Raw genomic sequence first — 19,790 nt, forward strand, 5'->3', positions numbered from 1 at the left:
GATCTATCTTGTAGAAGGCTTGCACAGTAAAATATATATTTTTTTCACTGGATACTAAACTGTGTAAAGTAATTAACATGGAAGAGGACAGTATACTGTATATATGCTACAGAGGACAGTATACTGTCGAGGTCGAAGGTGTAAGCCCACAGGTCTAGACAGGTAATGCAAAATATAAAAGTGGAAAAGAGGCAGCACTCTCTCAATAATAAATAAAAGTGGTTTTCTTTGCCACATGGGTGAATAAAGAAAACCCCACTTTTGTTCATTTCTGAGAGCGTGCTGCCTCTTTTCCATATATATATATAGTGGGGATTCGCTCTGGTAGACAGGACAAGTGGGTGCAGTATAGAGGCAAAGACATATTTGTAACTCAAAAACTGCAGTGTTTATTCACACTAGTTGCAGGTTCACAGTATGACAGTCCATTTTCAGTATTGGTGTTAGTTCACATCCAAAACAGTTCATACAGAAAAACATTCACCTTTGATCCTGGGTGTTTAATCCACACCCGGCTGAATGTTCAGCCTCAGAAAGTCCACCTGCAGGCTTTAGGCGGCCTGCTCGGAGTGTCTTCAGCTTTCATCCCACACACAGGCCTCAGATCTCAGCAGGGTTATACATAGCTCCAGTGTCAGAGAGGAGTAATCCACCCACCTGACACTGCTGGCTGTTTTTTTTATAGGCCTCTCAAAACCCAGCCTGGACCGTGGGGAGTAGTAACCCACCCAGCACTTTGACTACTCCCAGTAAGAGCCGTCCTGGATCAGCTATTTACATACTAGATAGCAAGGTGTCACACAGCAACTGCTGCTGACACATGAAAACTGTCTCTTACTCCACCGAGGCCAGGAACCTCGGTGACACATACCTATCATATATTCCTTGTACCTTCTTACAATATATATATATATATATATATATATATATATACAGTACAGACCAAAAGTTTGGACACACCTTCTCATTCAAAGAGTTTTCTTTATTTTCATGACTATGAAGGCATCAAAACTATGAATTAACACATGTGGAATTATATACATAACAAACAAATGTGAAACAACTGAAAATATGTCATATTCTAGGTTCTTCAAAGTAGCCACCTTTTGCTTTGATTACTGCTTTGCACACTCTTGGCATTGATGAGCTTCAAGAGGTAGTCACCTGAAATGGTCTTCCAACAGTCTTGAAGGAATTCCCAGAGATGCTTAGCACTTGTTGGCCCTTTTGCCTTCACTCTGCGGTCCAGCTCACCCCAAACCATCTCGATTGGGTTCAGGTCCGGTGACTGTGGAGGCCAGGTCATCTGGCGCAGCACCCCATCACTCTCCTTCATGGTCAAATAGCCCTTACTTTCAAAGTTTTCCTAATTTTTCGGCTGACTGACTGACCTTCATTTCTTAAAGTAATGATGGCCACTCGTTTTTTTTTACTTAGCTGCTTTTTTCTTGCCATAATACAAATGCTAACAGTCTATTCAGTAGGACTATCAGCTGTGTATCCACCTGACTTCTCCTCAACGCAACCAATGGTCCCAACCCCATTTATAAGGCAAGAAATCCCCCCAACCTGACAGGGCACACCTGTGAAGTGAAAACCATTTCAGGGGACTACCTCTTGAAGCTCATCAAGAGAATGCCAAGAGTGTGCAAAGCAGTAATCAAAGCAAAAGGTGGCTACTTTGAAGAACCTAGAATATGACATATTTTCAGTTGTTTCACACTTGTTTGTTATGTATATAATTCCACATGTGTTAATTCATAGTTTTGATGCCTTCAGTGTGAATCTACAATTTTCATAGTCATGAAAATAAAGAAAACTCTTTGAATGAGAAGGTGTGTCCAAACTTTTGGTCTGTACTGTACATATACAGACTACAGTATACTATATATACTACAGTGGGCAGTATGCTGTATATACAGTAGGGTAACTACTGGCTTCACCCAAGAAATTCGGACCTCACCGGCCACGCACACCTCGATGAAGGCACGCCCCCATCACCTCCCGCGAAAAAAACAGGGGGAGGAGAGGGAAGAAGGGAGATGAGCCGGGAGAAGCTTCTCTCCCCCTCAGTCAGCCATGTCTACGGCTTTAGTGACTGACTGGGGGTGAGAGAAGCCTCAGTCAGTTGCTGCAGCTACTGCAAGGGTGGACATCCCTGTGTCCGTCCACGCTCTGAGCCCGACGGAGGACAGGGAGCCTGAAAACCAAACTGTCTGGCCTAAAACCGGACGTCTGGCCACCCTAATATACAGTGGGGAAAATAAGTATTTGATACACTAGCGATTTTGCATGTTTTCCCACCTACAAAGAATGGAGAGGTCCACTTCAACTGTGAGAGACAGAATCTAAAAAAAAATCCAGAAAATCACATTTTATGATTTTTAAATGATTAATTTGCATTTTATTGCATAAAATAAGTATTCGATACAATAGAAAAACAGAACTTAATATTTCATACAGAAACCTTTGTTTGCAGTAACAGGGGTCAGACGTTTCCTGTAGTTCTTGACCAGGTTTGCACACACTGCAGCAGGGATTGTGGCTTACTCCTCCATACAGATCTTCTCCAGATCTTTAAGGTTTCGGGGCTGTCGCTGGGCTACATTGAGTTTCAGCTCCCTCCAAAGATTTTAGATTGGGTTCAGGTCTGGAGACTGGCTAGGCCACTCCAGGACCTTGAAATGCTTCTTACGGAGTTTACTTCAATGCTCTTACTGAGGGAAGGAGGTTATTGGCTACAATCTCACGATACATGGCCCCATCCATCCTCTCTTCAATACGGTGCAGCCATCCTGTCCTCTGCAGAAAAGCACCACCAAAGTATGATGTTTCCACCCCCATGCTTCACGGTTGGGAAGGTGTTCTTGGGGTTGTACTTATCCTTCTTCTTCCTTCAAACACGGCGAATGGAGTTGATACCAAAAAGTTATATTTTGGTCTCATCTGACCACATGACCTTCTACCATGTCTCCTCTGGGTCATCCAGTTGGTCATTGGCGAACTTCAAACACGCCTGGACATGTGCTGGCGTGAGCAGGGGCACCTTGTGTGCCCTGCAGGATTTTAATCCATGATGGCGTAGTGTGTTACTAATGGTAATCTTTAAGATTGTGGTCCCAGCTTTCTTCAGGTCATTGAACAAGTCCTCCCGTGTAGTTCTGGGCTGATTCCTCAGAATCATCCTTACCCCACGAGGCGAGATCTTGCATGGAGCCACAGACCGAAGAAGATTCACAGTCATCTAGTGTTTCTTCCATTTTCTAATAATTGCAAGAACAGTTGTTGCCTACTCACCAAGCCTTGTGCAGGTCTACAGTTTTGTCCCTGGTGTTCTTAGACAGCTCTTTGGTCTTGGCCATGGTGGAGAGGTTGGAGTGTGATTGATTAAGTGTGTGGACAGGTGTCTTTTATATGGGTAACGAGTTTAAACAGGTGCAATTAATACAGGTGCAGAGTGGCTTCTTAAAGAAAAAACGAACAGGTCTGTGAGAGCCAGAATTCTTGCTGATTGGTAGGTGATCAAATACTTATTTCATGCAATAAAAATGCAAATGAATTACTTAAAAATCATACAATGTGATTTTCTGGATTTTTTTTTAGATTCTGTCTCTCACAGTTGAAGTGTACCTACTATAAAAATTACAGACCTCTCCATTCTCTGTAGGTGGGAAAACTTGCAAAATAATTATTTTCCCCAATATATATATACACACACACACACACAGTACAGTATACTGTATATATACTACAGAAGACAGTATACTGTATAAATAAATAAATATATATATATATATATACTAGCAGAAGGACCCGTCTTCGCACGGGTATATTTCACCTAATGTTTGTGTGTGTCGTTAAAAGATATTGACAGTATCCCTTATAACAGTGACCTCTACAGCACCCCGCCCCTTTAACAGTGAACTCCACAGTTCCCCACCCCTTAACACTGCCCCCCACACTTTAAAATGGGACCTCCACAGCAGCCCATCCCCTTAACTTTGACCTTCACAGCAGCCGCCCATTTAACAGTGAGTTTCACAGCACCCCACTCCCTTGACAGTGACCTCCTCAGGAGCCTGTCCCCTTAACAGTGACCTCCACAGTACCCCGCTGCCTTAACAGTGACCTCCACTCGCAGTTGCCCCTTTAATAGTGGCCCCTGCCCCCTTAACAGTGACCTCCACACAGTGTCCACCCCTTTAACAGTGACCTCCACAGCGGCCTGCCCCCTTAACAGTAACATCCACAGTAAAAGGCCTCTTTAACAGTGACCTCCACAGTGCCCTGCCCCTTTAATGCTAGGGGTACACAATGAAATGTGCTGCGCGACATTTTGTCTCTACAATTTTTATAATGATAGTCTATGGTGTTGCACTGCGACATGTGACATGCTGCGACTGCGACACCTCAGTTGCAAAAAATCCACCCAAGATGGATTTTTCTGCTACTGTAGCGTCGCAGTCTGTCCTATGTCGCAGTGCAACACCATAGACTATCATTATAAAAATTGTCGCGCGACATTGGTCCAACATCAATGTCGCGCGACACATGTAGCAGTGTAGTTGTGCCCTCTGTCGTGCGACTTATTATCGCGTGACACATGTCGTCGGGTAGCCCTAGCCTAAAGCTGACCTACAGAAGTGAAGAAAAATGGCTGGGTTGTTATGGAAACCTGGATTAAAACTGTGTGTATGTGGAGACTAAGGGCCTGCGAGCTTCTATTGGCTGATAAGGGACATGTGACCGTGTGTATGGCAGTTGGGATATGAAGAGAAAGACTTGCAGGCTTGTATTGGATAATGCAGGTCATTTTTGGGGAATATCTCAGGAACGGTACGTCCTAGAGAGCTGAGACCCCCACAAGATTTCTTTCCAGGTAGCAAGGGATGTGTATACCAAGTTTCGTTGATATCGATGGTTGCGTTTTTGAGTGATCGCGGAACATACATACACACATATATACGCCCTTCTTTATATATATATACACACTGCCTGTCCAAAAAAAAAAGTTGCCACCAAAAAAAAAAAAAAGGTCACACACTCTGATATTTCGTTGGACCGCCTTTAGCTTTGATTCCGGCACGCATTCGCTGTGGCATTGTTTCGATAAGATTCTGCAATGTCACAAGATTTATTTCCATCCAGTGTTGCATTCATTTTTCACCAAGATCTTGCATTGATGATGGTAGAGTCTGACTGCTGCGCAAAGCCTTCTACAGCACATCCCAAAGATTCTCAATGGGGTTAAGGTCTGGACTCTGTGGTGGCCAATCCATGTGTGACAATGATGTCTCATGCTCCCTGAACCACTCTTTCACAATTTGAGCCCGATGAATCCTGGCATTGTCATCTTGGAATATGCCCATGCCATCAGGGAAGAACAAATCCATTGATGGAATAACCTGGTCATTCAGTATGTTCAGGTAGTCGCTGACCTCATTCTTGGAGCACATACTGTTGCCGAACCTAGACCTGACCAACTGCAGCAACCCCAGATCATAGCCCTGCCCCCACAGGCTTGTACAGTAGGCCCTAGGCATGATGGGGGCATCACTTCGTCTGCCTCTCTTCTTACCCTGATGCGCCCATCACTCTGGAACAGGGTAAATCTGGACTCTTCAGACCACATGACCTTCTTCCATTGCTCCAGAGTCCAATCTTTATGCTCCCGAGCAAATTGAAGCCTTTTTTCTGGCTTGCCTCACTGATTAGTGGTTTTCTTACGGCTCCACAGCTGTTCAGTCCCAATCCCTTGAGTTCCCTTCGCATTGTGCGTGTGGAAATGCTCTTACTTTCACTATTAAACATAGCCCTGAGTTCTACGGTTGTTTTTCTTTGATTTGATTTCACCAAACGTTTAAGTGATCGCCGATCGCGATCATTCAGGATTTTTTTCCCGACACATTTCTTCCTCGAATACGATGGGTCCCCACTATCCTTCCAGTGTTTAATAATGTGTTGGACAGTTCTTAACCCAATTTTAGTAGTTGCTGCAATCTCCTTAGATGTTTTCTCTGCTCGATGCATGCCAATGATTTGACCCTTCTCAAACAGACTAACATCTTTTCCACGACCACGAGATGGTGTCTTTCGAGATGGTTGTTTAAGAAATGAGAAGCAACTCATTGCACCAGTCGGGGTTAAATAACTTATTGCCAGCTGAAAGATAATCGCCCATGCAGTAATTATCCAATAGGAGGCTCATAACTATTTGCTTAGTTAAATCCAGGTGGCGACTTTTTTTTTGGACAGGCAGTGTATATACACACTACAAAAAACAGTATACTGTGTGTGTATATATATATATATATATATATATAGACATATACACACATACACTACAGAGGACAGTATACTGCTACAGATGGAACTGGTTATGTTGGAGGCTTGGGAAGAGAAGTGACAGACGAGGTTTAACACTGACAAATGTAAGGTTATGCACATGGGAAGGAATAATGCAAGTCACCCGTACATACTAAATGGTAAAACACTGGGTAACACTGACATGGAAAATGACTTTTTAGTGAACAGCAAACTAAGCTGCAGAAACCGTGTCAGGCAGCTGCTGCCAAGGCCAATAAGATAATGGGTTGCATCAGAAGGGGCATAGATGCCAGTGATGAGAACATAGTCCTGACACTTTACAAATCCATAAATATGCAAAATTTATAAATCTGGCATAAGGTTCACTAACACAGACTCGAGAAAAACTGACTTTTGGGCCTTGTCTGAAAAACAGACAAGAATGGGACATATTCTCTAATTTGAGGAGCTGATAGACAGATGCGGACAGCACACAGATGACGTCCATGTGCTGTCATTTTTTGTGTATTGGACCAGGATGAAAAATACAGTCGTGTGCATGAGGCCTCAGTCTCAGATGATAACTCTAGAGTGAAACTCACTAACATAGATAACCATGCCAACATGGGGCATGAATATAAAAAGTTGAAACATTTTTTTGCTCAAATAAACCAAAAAGTCCAAAAAGCACCGTTTTGTGATACTTTAAAAGCAAAATTCTGGAGTGCAGGGGGTGATAAATTCCTCCTCTAAAGCGTTTATATTGTGCAAAAGACGATATATAAGATGCACTTTTCTCTCCAAAAAAATGGGAGAAAAATGGCAGTGCATCTTATAAAGAAAATATTAATGAGCACTTCCAGGAGGTGCAGGGGGGTAAGAGCGAGGTGGTGAGTGTAGCGCTGCTAGTGCTGGTCGTAGCCACCACTCCCTAGTTTTCTCCAGGCGTTGTGTTGTGCTGACTGTGTATAGCATCAGAATGTAGTGCACGTAGTTGGCAGCGAGTGGCTGGCAGAAGGCCAGGGAGCGGTGTGTGCAGGAAGAGCGCGCCATCTAGAGCAGAAGAGGTAAGTCGTTTTATTTATTTTCATGTCTGATCTGAGGCCTGATAAAATTGTGGGTTGATATTTTTTTCTTATTTTCCTTCTCTAAAGCTAAAGTTAGCAAAACACAATGACGGAATCGCTGACCCCTCCCAAAAGACAATTAATGAAGATTATACATTACATGTCCCTCAAAATGTTGCCAATCAAAATAAAATTAATCCCACAAGAAAAGCTGTAGTACAGCTACAGTATGTCAATGGAAAAATAAATTAAGGCTTTTAAAATATGGAGATGAAAAAAATAAAAATATAAAAATCGCCTTGTCCTAAAGCCCGCCAAAACTGGCTGCGTCCTTAAGGGGTTCATTTTCATTTATAAAATGTTTTGAATGATTTATTACCACCCTATTTTTTTTGTTTTTTACATTTTTACGGGACGATTTCCTTGTAGAGCAAATGTGCTGGTGCTGGGTAAGAGTAGATTTTTGGGTGAAACTCTTCTCACAGTAAGAACATGAAAATGGTCTTTCACTGGTGTGAATCTTCCTATGGTCGGCGAGATATTCCTTCCGCGCAAAAAACGCGTGGCAATCAGGACATGGAAATGGCTTCTCTCTAATATGTACTCGTTGATGACGATTAAGAGACGTTTTATCCGCAAAAAATTTCCCGCACTCCGAACACCCGTATGGCTTCTCCCCCGTGTGGATTCTCTGGTGTCTTAAAACACAGGCTTTATGTCTGAAGCGCTTTCCGCACTCAGAACAAGGGAACGGCTTCTCCCCGGTGTGGATTCTTCGGTGATCCAGGAGACTCCGCCTGTGGATGAAGCTTTTCCCACATTCGGAGCAGGTCAGCGGCCTCTCCCCTGTGTGGGTTTTTAGATGTACGGCAAGGCTTTTCTTTGTCTTGAAGCATCGATCACACTCAGGACACGGGAAGGGCTTCTTGTTGGTATAAGGTGAGCTCTCTGAAATAAAGTTTGGATTCTGAAGGACACAATCCTCGGATTCTGGATGTACCAGCGATTTAGTATTCCTAGGAATATCGTCTGCGCCATCTGGTGGCAATCTCCAGTGTGGAAGGGAATCCATAGGCAAATCTGATGGAAAAGAGGATATGCAGGTCGGGTTCTCGATGACACATTCGTCAGGCTCGGGGGGTGTAAATAAGTCATCACTTTTAAGAATGCTATCTGAGGTATCAAATGAAGGTCCCGAGTGTTTACTAGAATCTAAGGACAAATCTGCCGTAAATATGGCAGCGGTGGGAAGTGCGGTATTGAGGCTCTCTAGCTGAAATTCTTGTATCATTTCTTTACTTTCCCATGTATAGTCGGATGACCCGATCGCAGGCTCTTCCATGGTTTTCCCACTGTAGTGATGATCTAAGAAAAAAGGTGACTTTTCAGTCTTTGCAATATCGAAAAATCTACATTTAGTTTAAGTTCATGAAAAAGTCTTAAAGGGGTTGTCTCAATTAGCAAATGGCATTTATCATGTAGAGAAAGTACAAGTCACTAATGTATTGTGATTGTCCATAATGGCTCCTTTGCTGGTGTGATTAAAGGGGTTGTCCCATCTCAGACAATGGGGGCATATCGCTAGTTCCCACCCGCACCTACAATGAGAACGGAGCAGGGAAATAAACGGAGGGCGCACTGCGCATGCGCGGCCGTCCTCCATTTATTTCTATATAGCGCTGTCTCGGCTATTTCAGTCTGCCCCATAGAAATGAATAGGAGCAGGGGCCGTGCATGCACGGTGTGCTCCCATTCACTTCTATGGGAGCAGCGCTTGGTGGTGGACGGACCCCGGGAAATCCGGGGTCCTCCAGCCACAGCTCTCCCAGCTCCCTTTAATTTTTCTATCATATTAGACACTGCTTGTTTCCAGAAGATACTGCCACCGCTGCAGCGCAGATACGAGGTAGCCATGATAAGAGCTGCTGCACATGCGCCTGCCTATGTGTCTCCCACAGTCTCGGCCGCCAGAGAGGCCAATGCTTTTTCCTATGATGTGCCTGCACAGCCACTGCGGATGGATTGCAGGGTGGTCGTAACCACGGAAACGAGCAGTGAACAATCACACTAGATTAGTATTACATTCGGCACAGGAGACTGCACATTGGTTGAAGGCTACTTGGTCTCAGTTTAAGGGCTAATGCACACGACGATGCGGACCCATTCATTTCAATGGGGCTGCAAAAGATGCGGACGGCACTCCGTGTGCTGTCTGCATCCTTATGTCCGTTCCACGCCCCGATATAACAAGTCCTATTCTTGTCCACTTTGCAAGGACAGGACATTTCTACAGGATTTTGGAAAAAACGGTGGCATACTTACTGCTGGGATCCGTGATTTGCGGATCCGCGATTTGCAGACCGCAAAACAGATACGGTCATGTGCATGAGCCCTTAGTTCTGAGACCACATGGAGTGAGTTCTAGACATCTGTTCGCATGGTGCAGTACTGCGTGGTTGCTGCTGTGGCTTTGATGTTGTGCCTGTGGGTTGGTGGGTGCCCAGTGCCAAGGAGGCTCAGTTTGACAGCGGGGGTGCTGTTTCGTCTCGCCGACTGTGGGTGCTGTGTTTGGCGGCAGTGGTTGCCACGTGGTGCTGTGCCAAATTAGGGTAGGTCCCACTCAGAAGGCAATGTTGACTTGGTGAGTGTACTTAGTGGATATATACTAGTAATTGTGCTGAGAAGCAACAGATTAATGCAGAGCTTGTGGATGTGCGATCCATGTTTTTTCTCTTTTTTTGGGAACATTAGTAAGTGGCTTGTATTAAAGGGGTTATCCGAGAGTATAAACTGCCCCCCCATATGCCGGGCCACCCACACTGAATATACTTACCTAGCTCCCCTCGCTGCTCCTGGTCCCCGCACCGACACTGCTGCTTCTCCCTATGCGCGGATGAAAACTGTTGTCGGGGAGAAGCAGCCAATGGCAGACGGGGATGGGCCTCCCTAGCGTCACCCGCTAGGAGCGGTGCAGGAAGCCGGGTAAGTATATTCAGTGGGGGGGGGCAGGTTATACTCTCAGATAACCCCTTTGACTTTGTCTACATGATAAATGCCACTTGCTTAAGTGAGACAACCCCTTTAATAAATGTTAGTGAATATAATTAATAATATGGAAATGCTGTACGGCATGGTCCAACAAGGAATAAAAGGATGGGCAGATTATGGGACATTTTTATACAGCACCAATATCTACCAAAGAAAGACGAAAATTACTCTTACCGGTAATTGGATTTTCCCTTAGGGTACTTTCACACTTGCGGCAGAGGATACCGGCAGGCAGTTCCGTCAAAACGTATGCAAACTGATGGCATTTGTCAAACGGATCCGGATGCGGATCCGTCTGACAAATGCATCGAAATGGAGGGTCCGTCTCTCTGGTGTCATCCGGAAAAACGGATCCAGTATACATTTTTTTGGCATTTTTTTCGGTCTGCGCATGCGCAGACTGGAAAGCTGGATCCGTTTTGCCAGAACACTTAATGCCGGATCCGGCACTAATACACTTCAATGTAAATTAATGCCGGATCCGGCATTCCAGCAAGTGATCAGTCTTTCTGTACGGAGATAAAACCGCAGCATGCTGCGGTATTTTCTCCGTCCTGAAATGGCAAAAAGACTGAACTGATGCATCCTGAAGGGATTGCTCTCCATTCACAATGCAATAGGATATAACTGATCAGTTCTTTTCCAGTATTGAGCCCCTAGGACGGAACTCAGCGCCGGAAAGGAATAACGCTAGTGTGAAAGTGCCCTTAGCCTCCACAATGGCACTTCCTGGAAGGCACCCGCCTCTTCAGGGACAGGAAAACAACGGAGACCAACGTATAAAAGCCCCCTACCCCTTTACCTTCGCCAGTTAATAATCTAGAACTCCAAGGTAGATGCATCATTTAATAAGGTTAAGTAATATAACAATACACATGAAAAGGGTCAACAGCCCACAAAATATCAATCAAAGAAAATAAAAAAAATGGGTGGGAATTCCCCGTGCCGTTGTGGAGGCTAAGGGAAAATCCGATTACCGGTAAGAGTAAATTTCCTCTTTTCCCCACGCCTCCACAACAGCACTTCCTGGAGGAATAACAAAGAATCCACTCAGGGGGGACCACGGCAGATAAAACTTTTCTGCCAAAAGATAGATCTCTATTGGATAGCACATCAAGTTTATAATGTTTATAAAAAGTAGAAGGGCTCGACCAAGTCGCTGCTCTGCAAATAACTTCAAGAGAGGTAGAGGCCCCCTCTGCCCAACAGGCAGCCATAGCTCGCGGCGTAGAATGGGCTTTCAGTCCAGGCGGGGGAGTCATCTCTTTCTCATTGTAACATAGAGATATACAGGACTTAATCCAATGTGTTATGGAAGCCTTGCTAGCTGCTCTACCCCGGTTAGTGCCCAGGTACTGGACCAATAACTGATTTGTCCTTCTGAAGTCCTTTGTAATTTCCAGATACTGAAGAAGACATCTTCTAACGTCAAGGTTACTGAATTTCTTTTCCCCTACAGAGGTAGCCTGAGGACAGAGTGAAGGGAGATATATTTGTTGACGGCAATGAAATTTTGATACCACTTTAGGAATAAATTCGGGAGAATGTTTTAAAACAATTCTATCTTCCAGTATTGTAAGGTAGGGAGGCTGAATAGAGAAGGCCTGAAGCTCCCCAACCCTTCTAGCTGTTGTAATAGCTAGTAAAAAAGAAACCTGTTTTAAAGGTCAAAAACCTTATAGATAAATCTCGAATGGGTTCAAAGGGAGAATCCGAGAGGACATAAAGGACTAGATTTAAATCCCATGGTGGGACGTAGGATCTGAAATTTGGGTGTAATCTACTAGCGCCCTTGAGAAACCTTTTAATCAGATCTGTTTCAGCCAGTTTCTCACCCATAAAAGCACTTAATGCTGACACTTGTACCTTTGAGGTGTTTATTCTAAGACCTTGGTCAAGTCCTGATTGGAGAAAATCTAGTACTAGTCCCCAGTCTCGGGGCCTGAACGGGTCCCAGGAAGACTTACAAAAGGCCAGGAAGGCTTTCCAGAGTCCCTTCTTTCTCAAGATGTTACGCTCAGTTTCCAGGCTGTCAGATTGAGTTGATGGATGCTGGGATGGGTGAACGGACCCTGGAGTAGGGATTCGGAAGAAGGGGAAGTATCCAATAATTCTCCCCTACCAGGGACTTGAGAACCGGAAACCACGCCCTTCTGGGCCAATACGGAGCTATTAGTATTATCTGGGACTTCTCTTCTATCGTTTTTGTCAGGACTTTTGGAATTAGAGAGAAGAGTGGGAAGGCGTACAGGAGACCCTTCGGCCACCTGTGCGCTAAAGCATCCACTTGCAGAGGGCTGTCTTTGTAAGAGAGGGAATAAAACCTGCTGACTTTCTTGTTTTTTCGTGAAGCAAACAAGTCGATTTCTGGCATCCCCCATCTTGCCGAAATCTGGTCGCATACTGTCTGGTTCAAGCTCCATTCCCCTTGTCTCAGTTTTTCTCTGTTCAGGAAGTCCGCTAGATGATAATCTTTCCCCTTTATATGGACCGTGGTCAGAGATCTTAGGTTTGCTTCGGCCCAAACAAATATCTTTTCTGCCGCTGCCGACTTCTTGTTCCCCCCTGTTTGTTCAGGTAAGCAACTGTGGTCGAGTTGTCGGAAAGTATCTTCACATGACTCTGGACCAGGGATGGAGCGAAAAATTTTAGCGCTTGCCAGACTGCCTGCAGCTCTCGCATGTTGGAAGATGGCTGGATAGGGCTTTTCTGCCATAGACCCTGACCTGTCTTGCCGTTCAGGTGAGCTCCCCAGCCCTGGCCGCTTGCATCTGTCGTGACCACTAGTTGTTCCGACTGACGCCATACCACGCCTCTGGAAAGGTTCTCTTTTTTGAGCCACCAGGAGAGAGAGCACCTTACATGGAAAGGAATCTCCAATTTCTTGTTTAAAGATATTTGTTTTCGGTCCCAGGACCGTAACAGGAAGGACTGTAGCGTTCTTGTGTGAGCCTGGGCCCATTTCACTGATGATATTGTGGAAGTCATGATACCCAGAATCATCATGATCTCTCTTATAGAGGTCTTGGGTAAACTTTGAAACCTTCCTACTCTTTGGATCAGTTTTTCCTGTTTTCTTTCCTGAAGAAAGGAGGTCATTAGATGAGAATCTAGAAATACACCTAGGAATATCTTCCGATAATCCGGAATCAGGTCTGACTTAATTAATGGATTAATGATCCATCCAAAATATGACAATATCTGGACTACAGTCTGTATCTGCAAGAGAAGACGTCTCTGATGGAAGAATCTTGATTCGGTAGGGAAGCCCTTTTTCCTATTGGAGGCCTTTTCTAGGATATCGTCCAGGGTCTTTCCAAATAAACGATCCCCTTCACAAGGGATGTCACAAAGTCTATTTTTTGATGCCGCATCTCCATTCCATGATCTTAACCAAATTGCCCTACGGGAGGCGTTTGATAAAGCTGCGGTCTTTGCAGATAATTTCACGACATCTGCTGAAGCATCCGCCAGGAAGTTGGAAGCTTGTTTCAGGATCGGGATGGAAGCTAGAATGTCCGAATGAATGTGCTCTTCTAATTGAGTCAGCCATAATGATAGAGTTCTTGCAGTATAAGTAGCTGAGAATCCTGGACGTAATGTAGCCATAGAAGATTCCCAAGACTTCTTAAGCAGGGATTCGCACTTTTTATCCATCGGTTCCTTAAGGATTCCCAAGTCTTCAAAGGGTAATGCAGACTTTTTAGAAATTTTAGCAACTGGAGCATCTACTCTTGGGGCTTTATCCCAAGAGCTGGAATCCTCCTCAGCAAAGGGATACTTCCTTTTGAACATTCTAGATGCTGCCTGTCTCTTTTTTGGATCTTTTGATTTGTTCAAGATTAAATTTTTAATGCTGGAGTGAAATGGGAAGAACCGTTTCTTTTTCTCCCCTAGTCCTAGGAACATCTGATCCTGGACGGTCAAAGGTTCATTTGATTCTTCCATATTTATTGTCGCCCTGATGTTCTTAAGTAAACTCTCAGTCTCTTCAATGGAACACAAAGGGCGACCTGAGGAGCCCTCATATACACTAGAATCCGTATCTGAGGAAGCCTCTTGTTCATCCAGATCGGATCCCTGTTCTTCAGTCACAGAAGGAACCATTCTGGATGTGGATGGCTTAGGAGAGACTGCGTCAATAGCTGCCCCAATCTGTTCCTTAATTAAGGATCTCAGACAATGCACAATAGACGGAGATTCCTCGGATACCACTCTATTTATAGATTTTGGGCAAAGAGATTTTTTTAGTGGCAACGGATAAAGTTTTTTTTGCACATTTGACATTTTTTCTTCTGTGACGGTTCTCCAGATGATCTTAGACTCTCCCTCCCCTAAAAAAAACATGAGGATGGAGAGATGCACATATAAGTTGAATTTGACAATCTAAATGTCCTCAGGGAAGAGGCTTACCGGGCTGGAGGGCCTGGGGGCATCAGTGGTCTTTTTTGCCGACTCAATTTCTCCAGGGGCAGACATTGTGGTGCAGATGAGAATGCCACTGTATCCTTCTTCTAGCAGGCTGCTCACCGGTAGGACGCTGACATTCCACTTAAAATTTGCCGCCTGAGGACTTCCGGTTAGCGTGATGACGTTACTCTAGCGCTGCGTTCCAACGGGCCGCAGCCGGAAGTAGGGTCGGAGCGCTCCCAGCCCGGGAATGCCCCCAGCCACCGAATACCCAACACATGGCCCTCTTCTATAGTGGGGAGCCCGGGGCTGCCAGCACACGCCAGACTAACGCCATAGGGGAAGGAGGAGCAGCATAACAAAGCTCCGGGATCCTTCCCCCTGCAGGAGCCCTCCGGAAAAACCCGGGATAACTTACCAAAGGCTCTGCGCACCGTCGATCTCCACCTGCCTTTTGAGGGACAGGAAAACAACTGGCGAAGATAAAGGAGAGGGGGCTTTTATAAGTTTATCTCCGTTGTTTTCCTGTCCCTGAAGAGGCGGGTACCCTCCAGGAAGTGCCGTTGTGGAGTCGTGGGGAAAATGTAGGGTCTACAGAGACAGTTTTTGCATGGACCACTCTGATGCATCTCCAATCATGAGAGCAGATTTAAATGGGTTTTCTGGGCTCCAAATATTGCTGAGCTATCCTCAGGAGAGGTCATGATTGTCAGATTTTTGTGGGTCCAAAATTCTGCACCCCCACCAATCAGCTGTTTCGAGCAAGCAGCCGCTGTGCTGGGAACTATATAGTGTACAGAAGCTATGTAGACTGTGTTTCCAGCGCTGGCATACTGCAATTCAGCTGCAGTATCCCGGCACGGGCACTACACATTGTATGGAGCTGTCTGCTTCCAGCTCCGTATAGTTTCCGACACCAGGCCTGCTTGAAAAGAGCTGATCAGTGGGAGTGCCGAGTGTTGGACCCCCCACCGATCTGATATTAATGACCTATTCTGAGGATAGGTCATCAATATCTGTAGGCCAGAAAACCTCTTTAAGAAAGGAAATCCCCATTGACTGCAAGGTGCATAACCAGCATGCAACATTACCCAATGGTGAGAGCTGGTCCCCATCTATCATGATATCCTTGTACACACTCTTGTGTTCTTCTACATAGTCCCACTCCTCCATGGAGAAATAAACCGTTACATCCTCACATCGTAGAGGAACCTGGAGAAACACAAAGATAAAGTCATAAATCAATAATGGTAAAGGTCACGCGGAGATCACTTGGGGTATATCTGCCCCAACAGGTGGAAACGTCTCAGAAGTTGTAGGACAATCTCTTCCTGCTCGTTCTACCTCTCCAGAGATCAGCTGAGTGATTTGTTTGGCGAGTTGTAGAATCTTCTTATCATAATTCTCCTTTTGTATCACTGAGGTCGGCGGAGGGATGGTGATGGCTTCTTCTGCCTTCTTCACTATGGTGTAGTCCTGTGTATGGAGAGCAGAGCGATATAGAAGCTATACAATACGGGTGTATGAGATAAGGTGACAGTGAGGCCATCACTCTCAGAATTCCTCACCTCTCCAGTCAGGAGGTAGATGATCTCCAGGGTTACTTTCAGGACCTCCTGGCACAGGTGACTGCTGGCCATGTCCATCCCAAATTCTCAGATGTAAGTGTTCGAGGGTTGAAGCGATGGCAAACTCTGTAATTGGAAATTGTATATTTGCTGTAACTCTCACACAGAAGGAATAAGTCCCTTTAAAGGCCCTCTGTCAGCAGATTTGTCCCTATGACACTGGCCGGCCTGTTACATGTGCGCTCGGCAGTTGAAGGCATCTGTGTTAGCCCCATGTTCATATATGTCAGCAATTATGTTTTAATATATGCAAATGAGCCTCTAGGAGCAACGGGGGCGTTTCTGTTACACCTAGAGGCTCTGCTCTCTCTGCAACTGCTGCGCCCTCTGCACTTTGATTGACAGGACCAAGCAGTGAAAACATTATAACGCCTGCCGGGTCCTGTCTATCAACGTGCAGAGGGCGCAGGCAGTTGCAGAGAGAGCAGAGCCTCTAGGTGTAACAGCAACGCCCCCTTTGCTCCTAGAGGATCATTTGCATATATTACTGATGGATTGCAGGGTGGTCGTAACCATGGAAATGAGCAGTGTATAATGTGGTGGAAAAATGAATCCAGCCAGCAAAGGGAGCAATATGGAGAATCACAATACATTAGTAAATGCCTTGTATTAACTTTCTCTACATAATAAATGCTACTTACTGAGGTGAGAGGACACCTTTAATGATACAGTATAATCTCAGGACAGGTCATCAATATCAGATCAATGGGGGTCCGACTCTTGTTTGAAGAAGCCACATTGCTGTGACACACATCCATCGGTCACATGGACTTTGTGCTGCTCAGTACCATTCAAGTGAATGGGCCTGGGCTGCAGTACCAAGCACAGCTGCTATACAATGCACGGCTGATCGGCGAGGGTGCTAGGAGTTGGACTCCCACTGATCGGATATTGATCCCGAGGGTAGATAATTCTCCGAAAAAAATCTCTTTAATCTACTGCTGTCAATTTTCGATCCAGATTGTACAGTTGAGACATTCTACTAAAGGAAGGGATCACTCACAATTTCTGGTATCTAGGAACTGTGCTTCTAGCACCTCCATTGAAATAATGGAGCAGCTCCTTCTTCATCCTAGAGCTGATCTAGAGCGATCCACCACAGACTTTGGTACATTGGAAAAAGATCTCCTTCTAGATATGCCTGCATCAGCAAGAATCCTGAGTACAGGGACACATTATACTAAGCGCAGCCGGCATCTCTCAGATATGGTGGATTAATGGGTGACATCTTCTGTTTTTCTTAATGTGAAAAGGTTTTGTTGAGTTCAAATGGGAAGAAAGGAAGGATCTCATAGCGGGGCTTTACTGGTCCCAACTGGAAGAAAGGTGGGAAGTCATAGCGGGGCTTTACTGGTCCCAACTGGAAGAAAGGAAGGATCTCATAGCGGGGCTTTACTGGTCCCAACTGGAAGAAAGGAAGGATCTCATAGCGGGGCTTTACTGGTCCCAACTGGAAGAAAGGACAGATCTCATAGCGGGGCTTTACTGGTCCCAACTGGAAGAAAGGAAGGATCTCATAGCGGAGCTTTACTGGTCCCAACTGGAAGAAGGGAGGATCTCATTGCGGGGCTTTACTGGTCCCAAATGGAAGAAAGGGAGGATCTTATAGTGGGGATTTACTGGTCCCGACTGAAAAGAAAGGAAGGATCTCATAGCGGAGCTTTACTGGTCCAAACTGGAACGAAAAGGAGGATGTCATAGCAGGGCCAAAACTGTTCCCAACTGGAAGAAAGGAAGGATCTCATGAGGGGCTTTACTGGTCCCAACTCATAGCAGTCCGGCTGGTACAAGATAACTTTAAGATCGGTGGGGGTCCTACTGCTAAGACCCCCACCAATCACGAGAACTGGGGCCCGTACCTCCTGCAGACCCCTGATATGACCGAAACAGCCGGTTGCCCATGCACCTGGCCGCTCCATCCATTTCTATGGGAGTTCTGAAGATAGAGTACAGCGCTCACCTGTCTCTGGAATTCCCATAGAAATAAATGGAGCGGCCGCTCTGGTCACTTTAGGGGGCCTGCAAGGGGTACTGGGCCCCCGTTCTCTTGATCAGCGGTGTTCTCAGCGGTAAGACCCCCACTGATCTGAACGTTATCCCCTATCCTGTATATAGGGGATAACTTGCACCCACTGGAATACCCCTTTAAGGAGCCTAATACTGTGTCAGTTTTTGAGTTTGCAGTAGAGGATCCGATCTCTATCTTAGACAAGGGGTAAAGCCAGATTATTCTGGAACATCTCTCAGCCGGACAGCGGTAAATGGATCCTGATCCTGATCCTACACTGAATGGCGGGTTATCGAATGGGGGCAGATCTGGAGGTTCTTCATCTGGGCACCTTCTATATAATTTAAACATTCACATCAGTCCAATACGTTCAATGCAATAAAATGGGAAAAATAAACATCCAAAGAACCATCCAGCTGTGCACGAGTCTGAACATGTCACAACATATATCAATAAGACCTTCCACAGCGGTTACATCTGTAATAACACTGTGGAGGAATTGCTATGTAAGCAACTGCTTGACAGAGTGTGACATACTGGGGATTGTCATTCAGTAACAGTACACATCCCTTCACTGACAGCTGTGCGTTACCTGAGCGTCTTCTAGGAGGGGGGAGGAGCCACACGTCCGGCAGCAGCAACAGCAGCAGGGTGAGGTCGCCGCCTCCTGTGTAGTCGGGTCCAACAGTCACCCAGGAGATGCTACATAATAATAAAAGCTAGAGGACCATCCACTTGAGTGAACAAGGACCTGCCATGACATCACGATCATGTGATCAATCACATGGCTAGAGGGATAACAAAGCGAAAGCAGTTTTGATGACCTCACGGTCATGTGATCACTCGCTCTCCCAAATGTACAGGCTGGAGCGCGGCCCCTAGTGGACGATTTGTGAAATGACAATCAGCAGAACAGGTAAACGTTCATCGCTGTGTAAATGATAATGATTCATTAGTTACAATAACTATTTTCACATTTTTAAAGTGAGTAGTTGTTGGCCTCCCCCTGTTGCACCTACATCCTAATGGGACATTTGGATAGGGCTCTCCTAAACCGGACATTTAAAGATTTAGATAATTGAAGGAGTAGGGCACACCTACATTCAGATACACATGGAAGAGTTTTTCTAGATAATAAATTTATTTATACCAAAAAAATATATATATACATAAAATATTATTAAACATATATTTGCATGCTATATAGACTTATAGTCACTTTAAAATTATTAAAATTGCAAACATCCATAAAAAGCAACACTAAAATATAAAAGTATGTGAAAAATCCTAGGGAAGAAATTTCCTGAATAGAGTCTCAAATTT

At 45.1% G+C, this 19,790-nt stretch overlaps 2 protein-coding genes across 2 annotated transcripts in view; both read right to left on the reverse strand.

Annotated features, from left to right (window-relative positions):
* LOC121000627 (gastrula zinc finger protein XlCGF26.1-like) overlaps positions 1 to 19,184 on the reverse strand; it is a 63,742-nt gene extending 44,558 nt beyond the window's left edge. Inside the window, exon 1 of the mRNA XM_040431191.1 lies at positions 19,060 to 19,184. The gene's annotated coding sequence lies outside the window, so the exon portion shown is untranslated. The remainder of the gene's footprint in view (positions 1 to 19,059) is intronic.
* On the reverse strand, positions 7,173 to 14,843 carry LOC121000629 (gastrula zinc finger protein XlCGF8.2DB-like). Its single transcript, XM_040431193.1, has 2 exons — positions 14,835 to 14,843; positions 7,173 to 8,738 (listed from the first exon to the last, which is right to left on the reverse strand). The coding sequence occupies exon 2, from the start codon at positions 8,713 to 8,715 to the stop codon at positions 7,678 to 7,680; it is 1,038 nt and encodes a 345-aa protein (XP_040287127.1). The 5' UTR covers positions 8,716 to 8,738; positions 14,835 to 14,843; the 3' UTR covers positions 7,173 to 7,677.
* Positions 19,185 to 19,790: the final 606 nt, after the last annotated feature.

This window comes from Bufo bufo, chromosome 5 (assembly GCF_905171765.1).
Source record: "Bufo bufo chromosome 5, aBufBuf1.1, whole genome shotgun sequence".
NCBI lineage: Eukaryota > Metazoa > Chordata > Amphibia > Anura > Bufonidae > Bufo > Bufo bufo.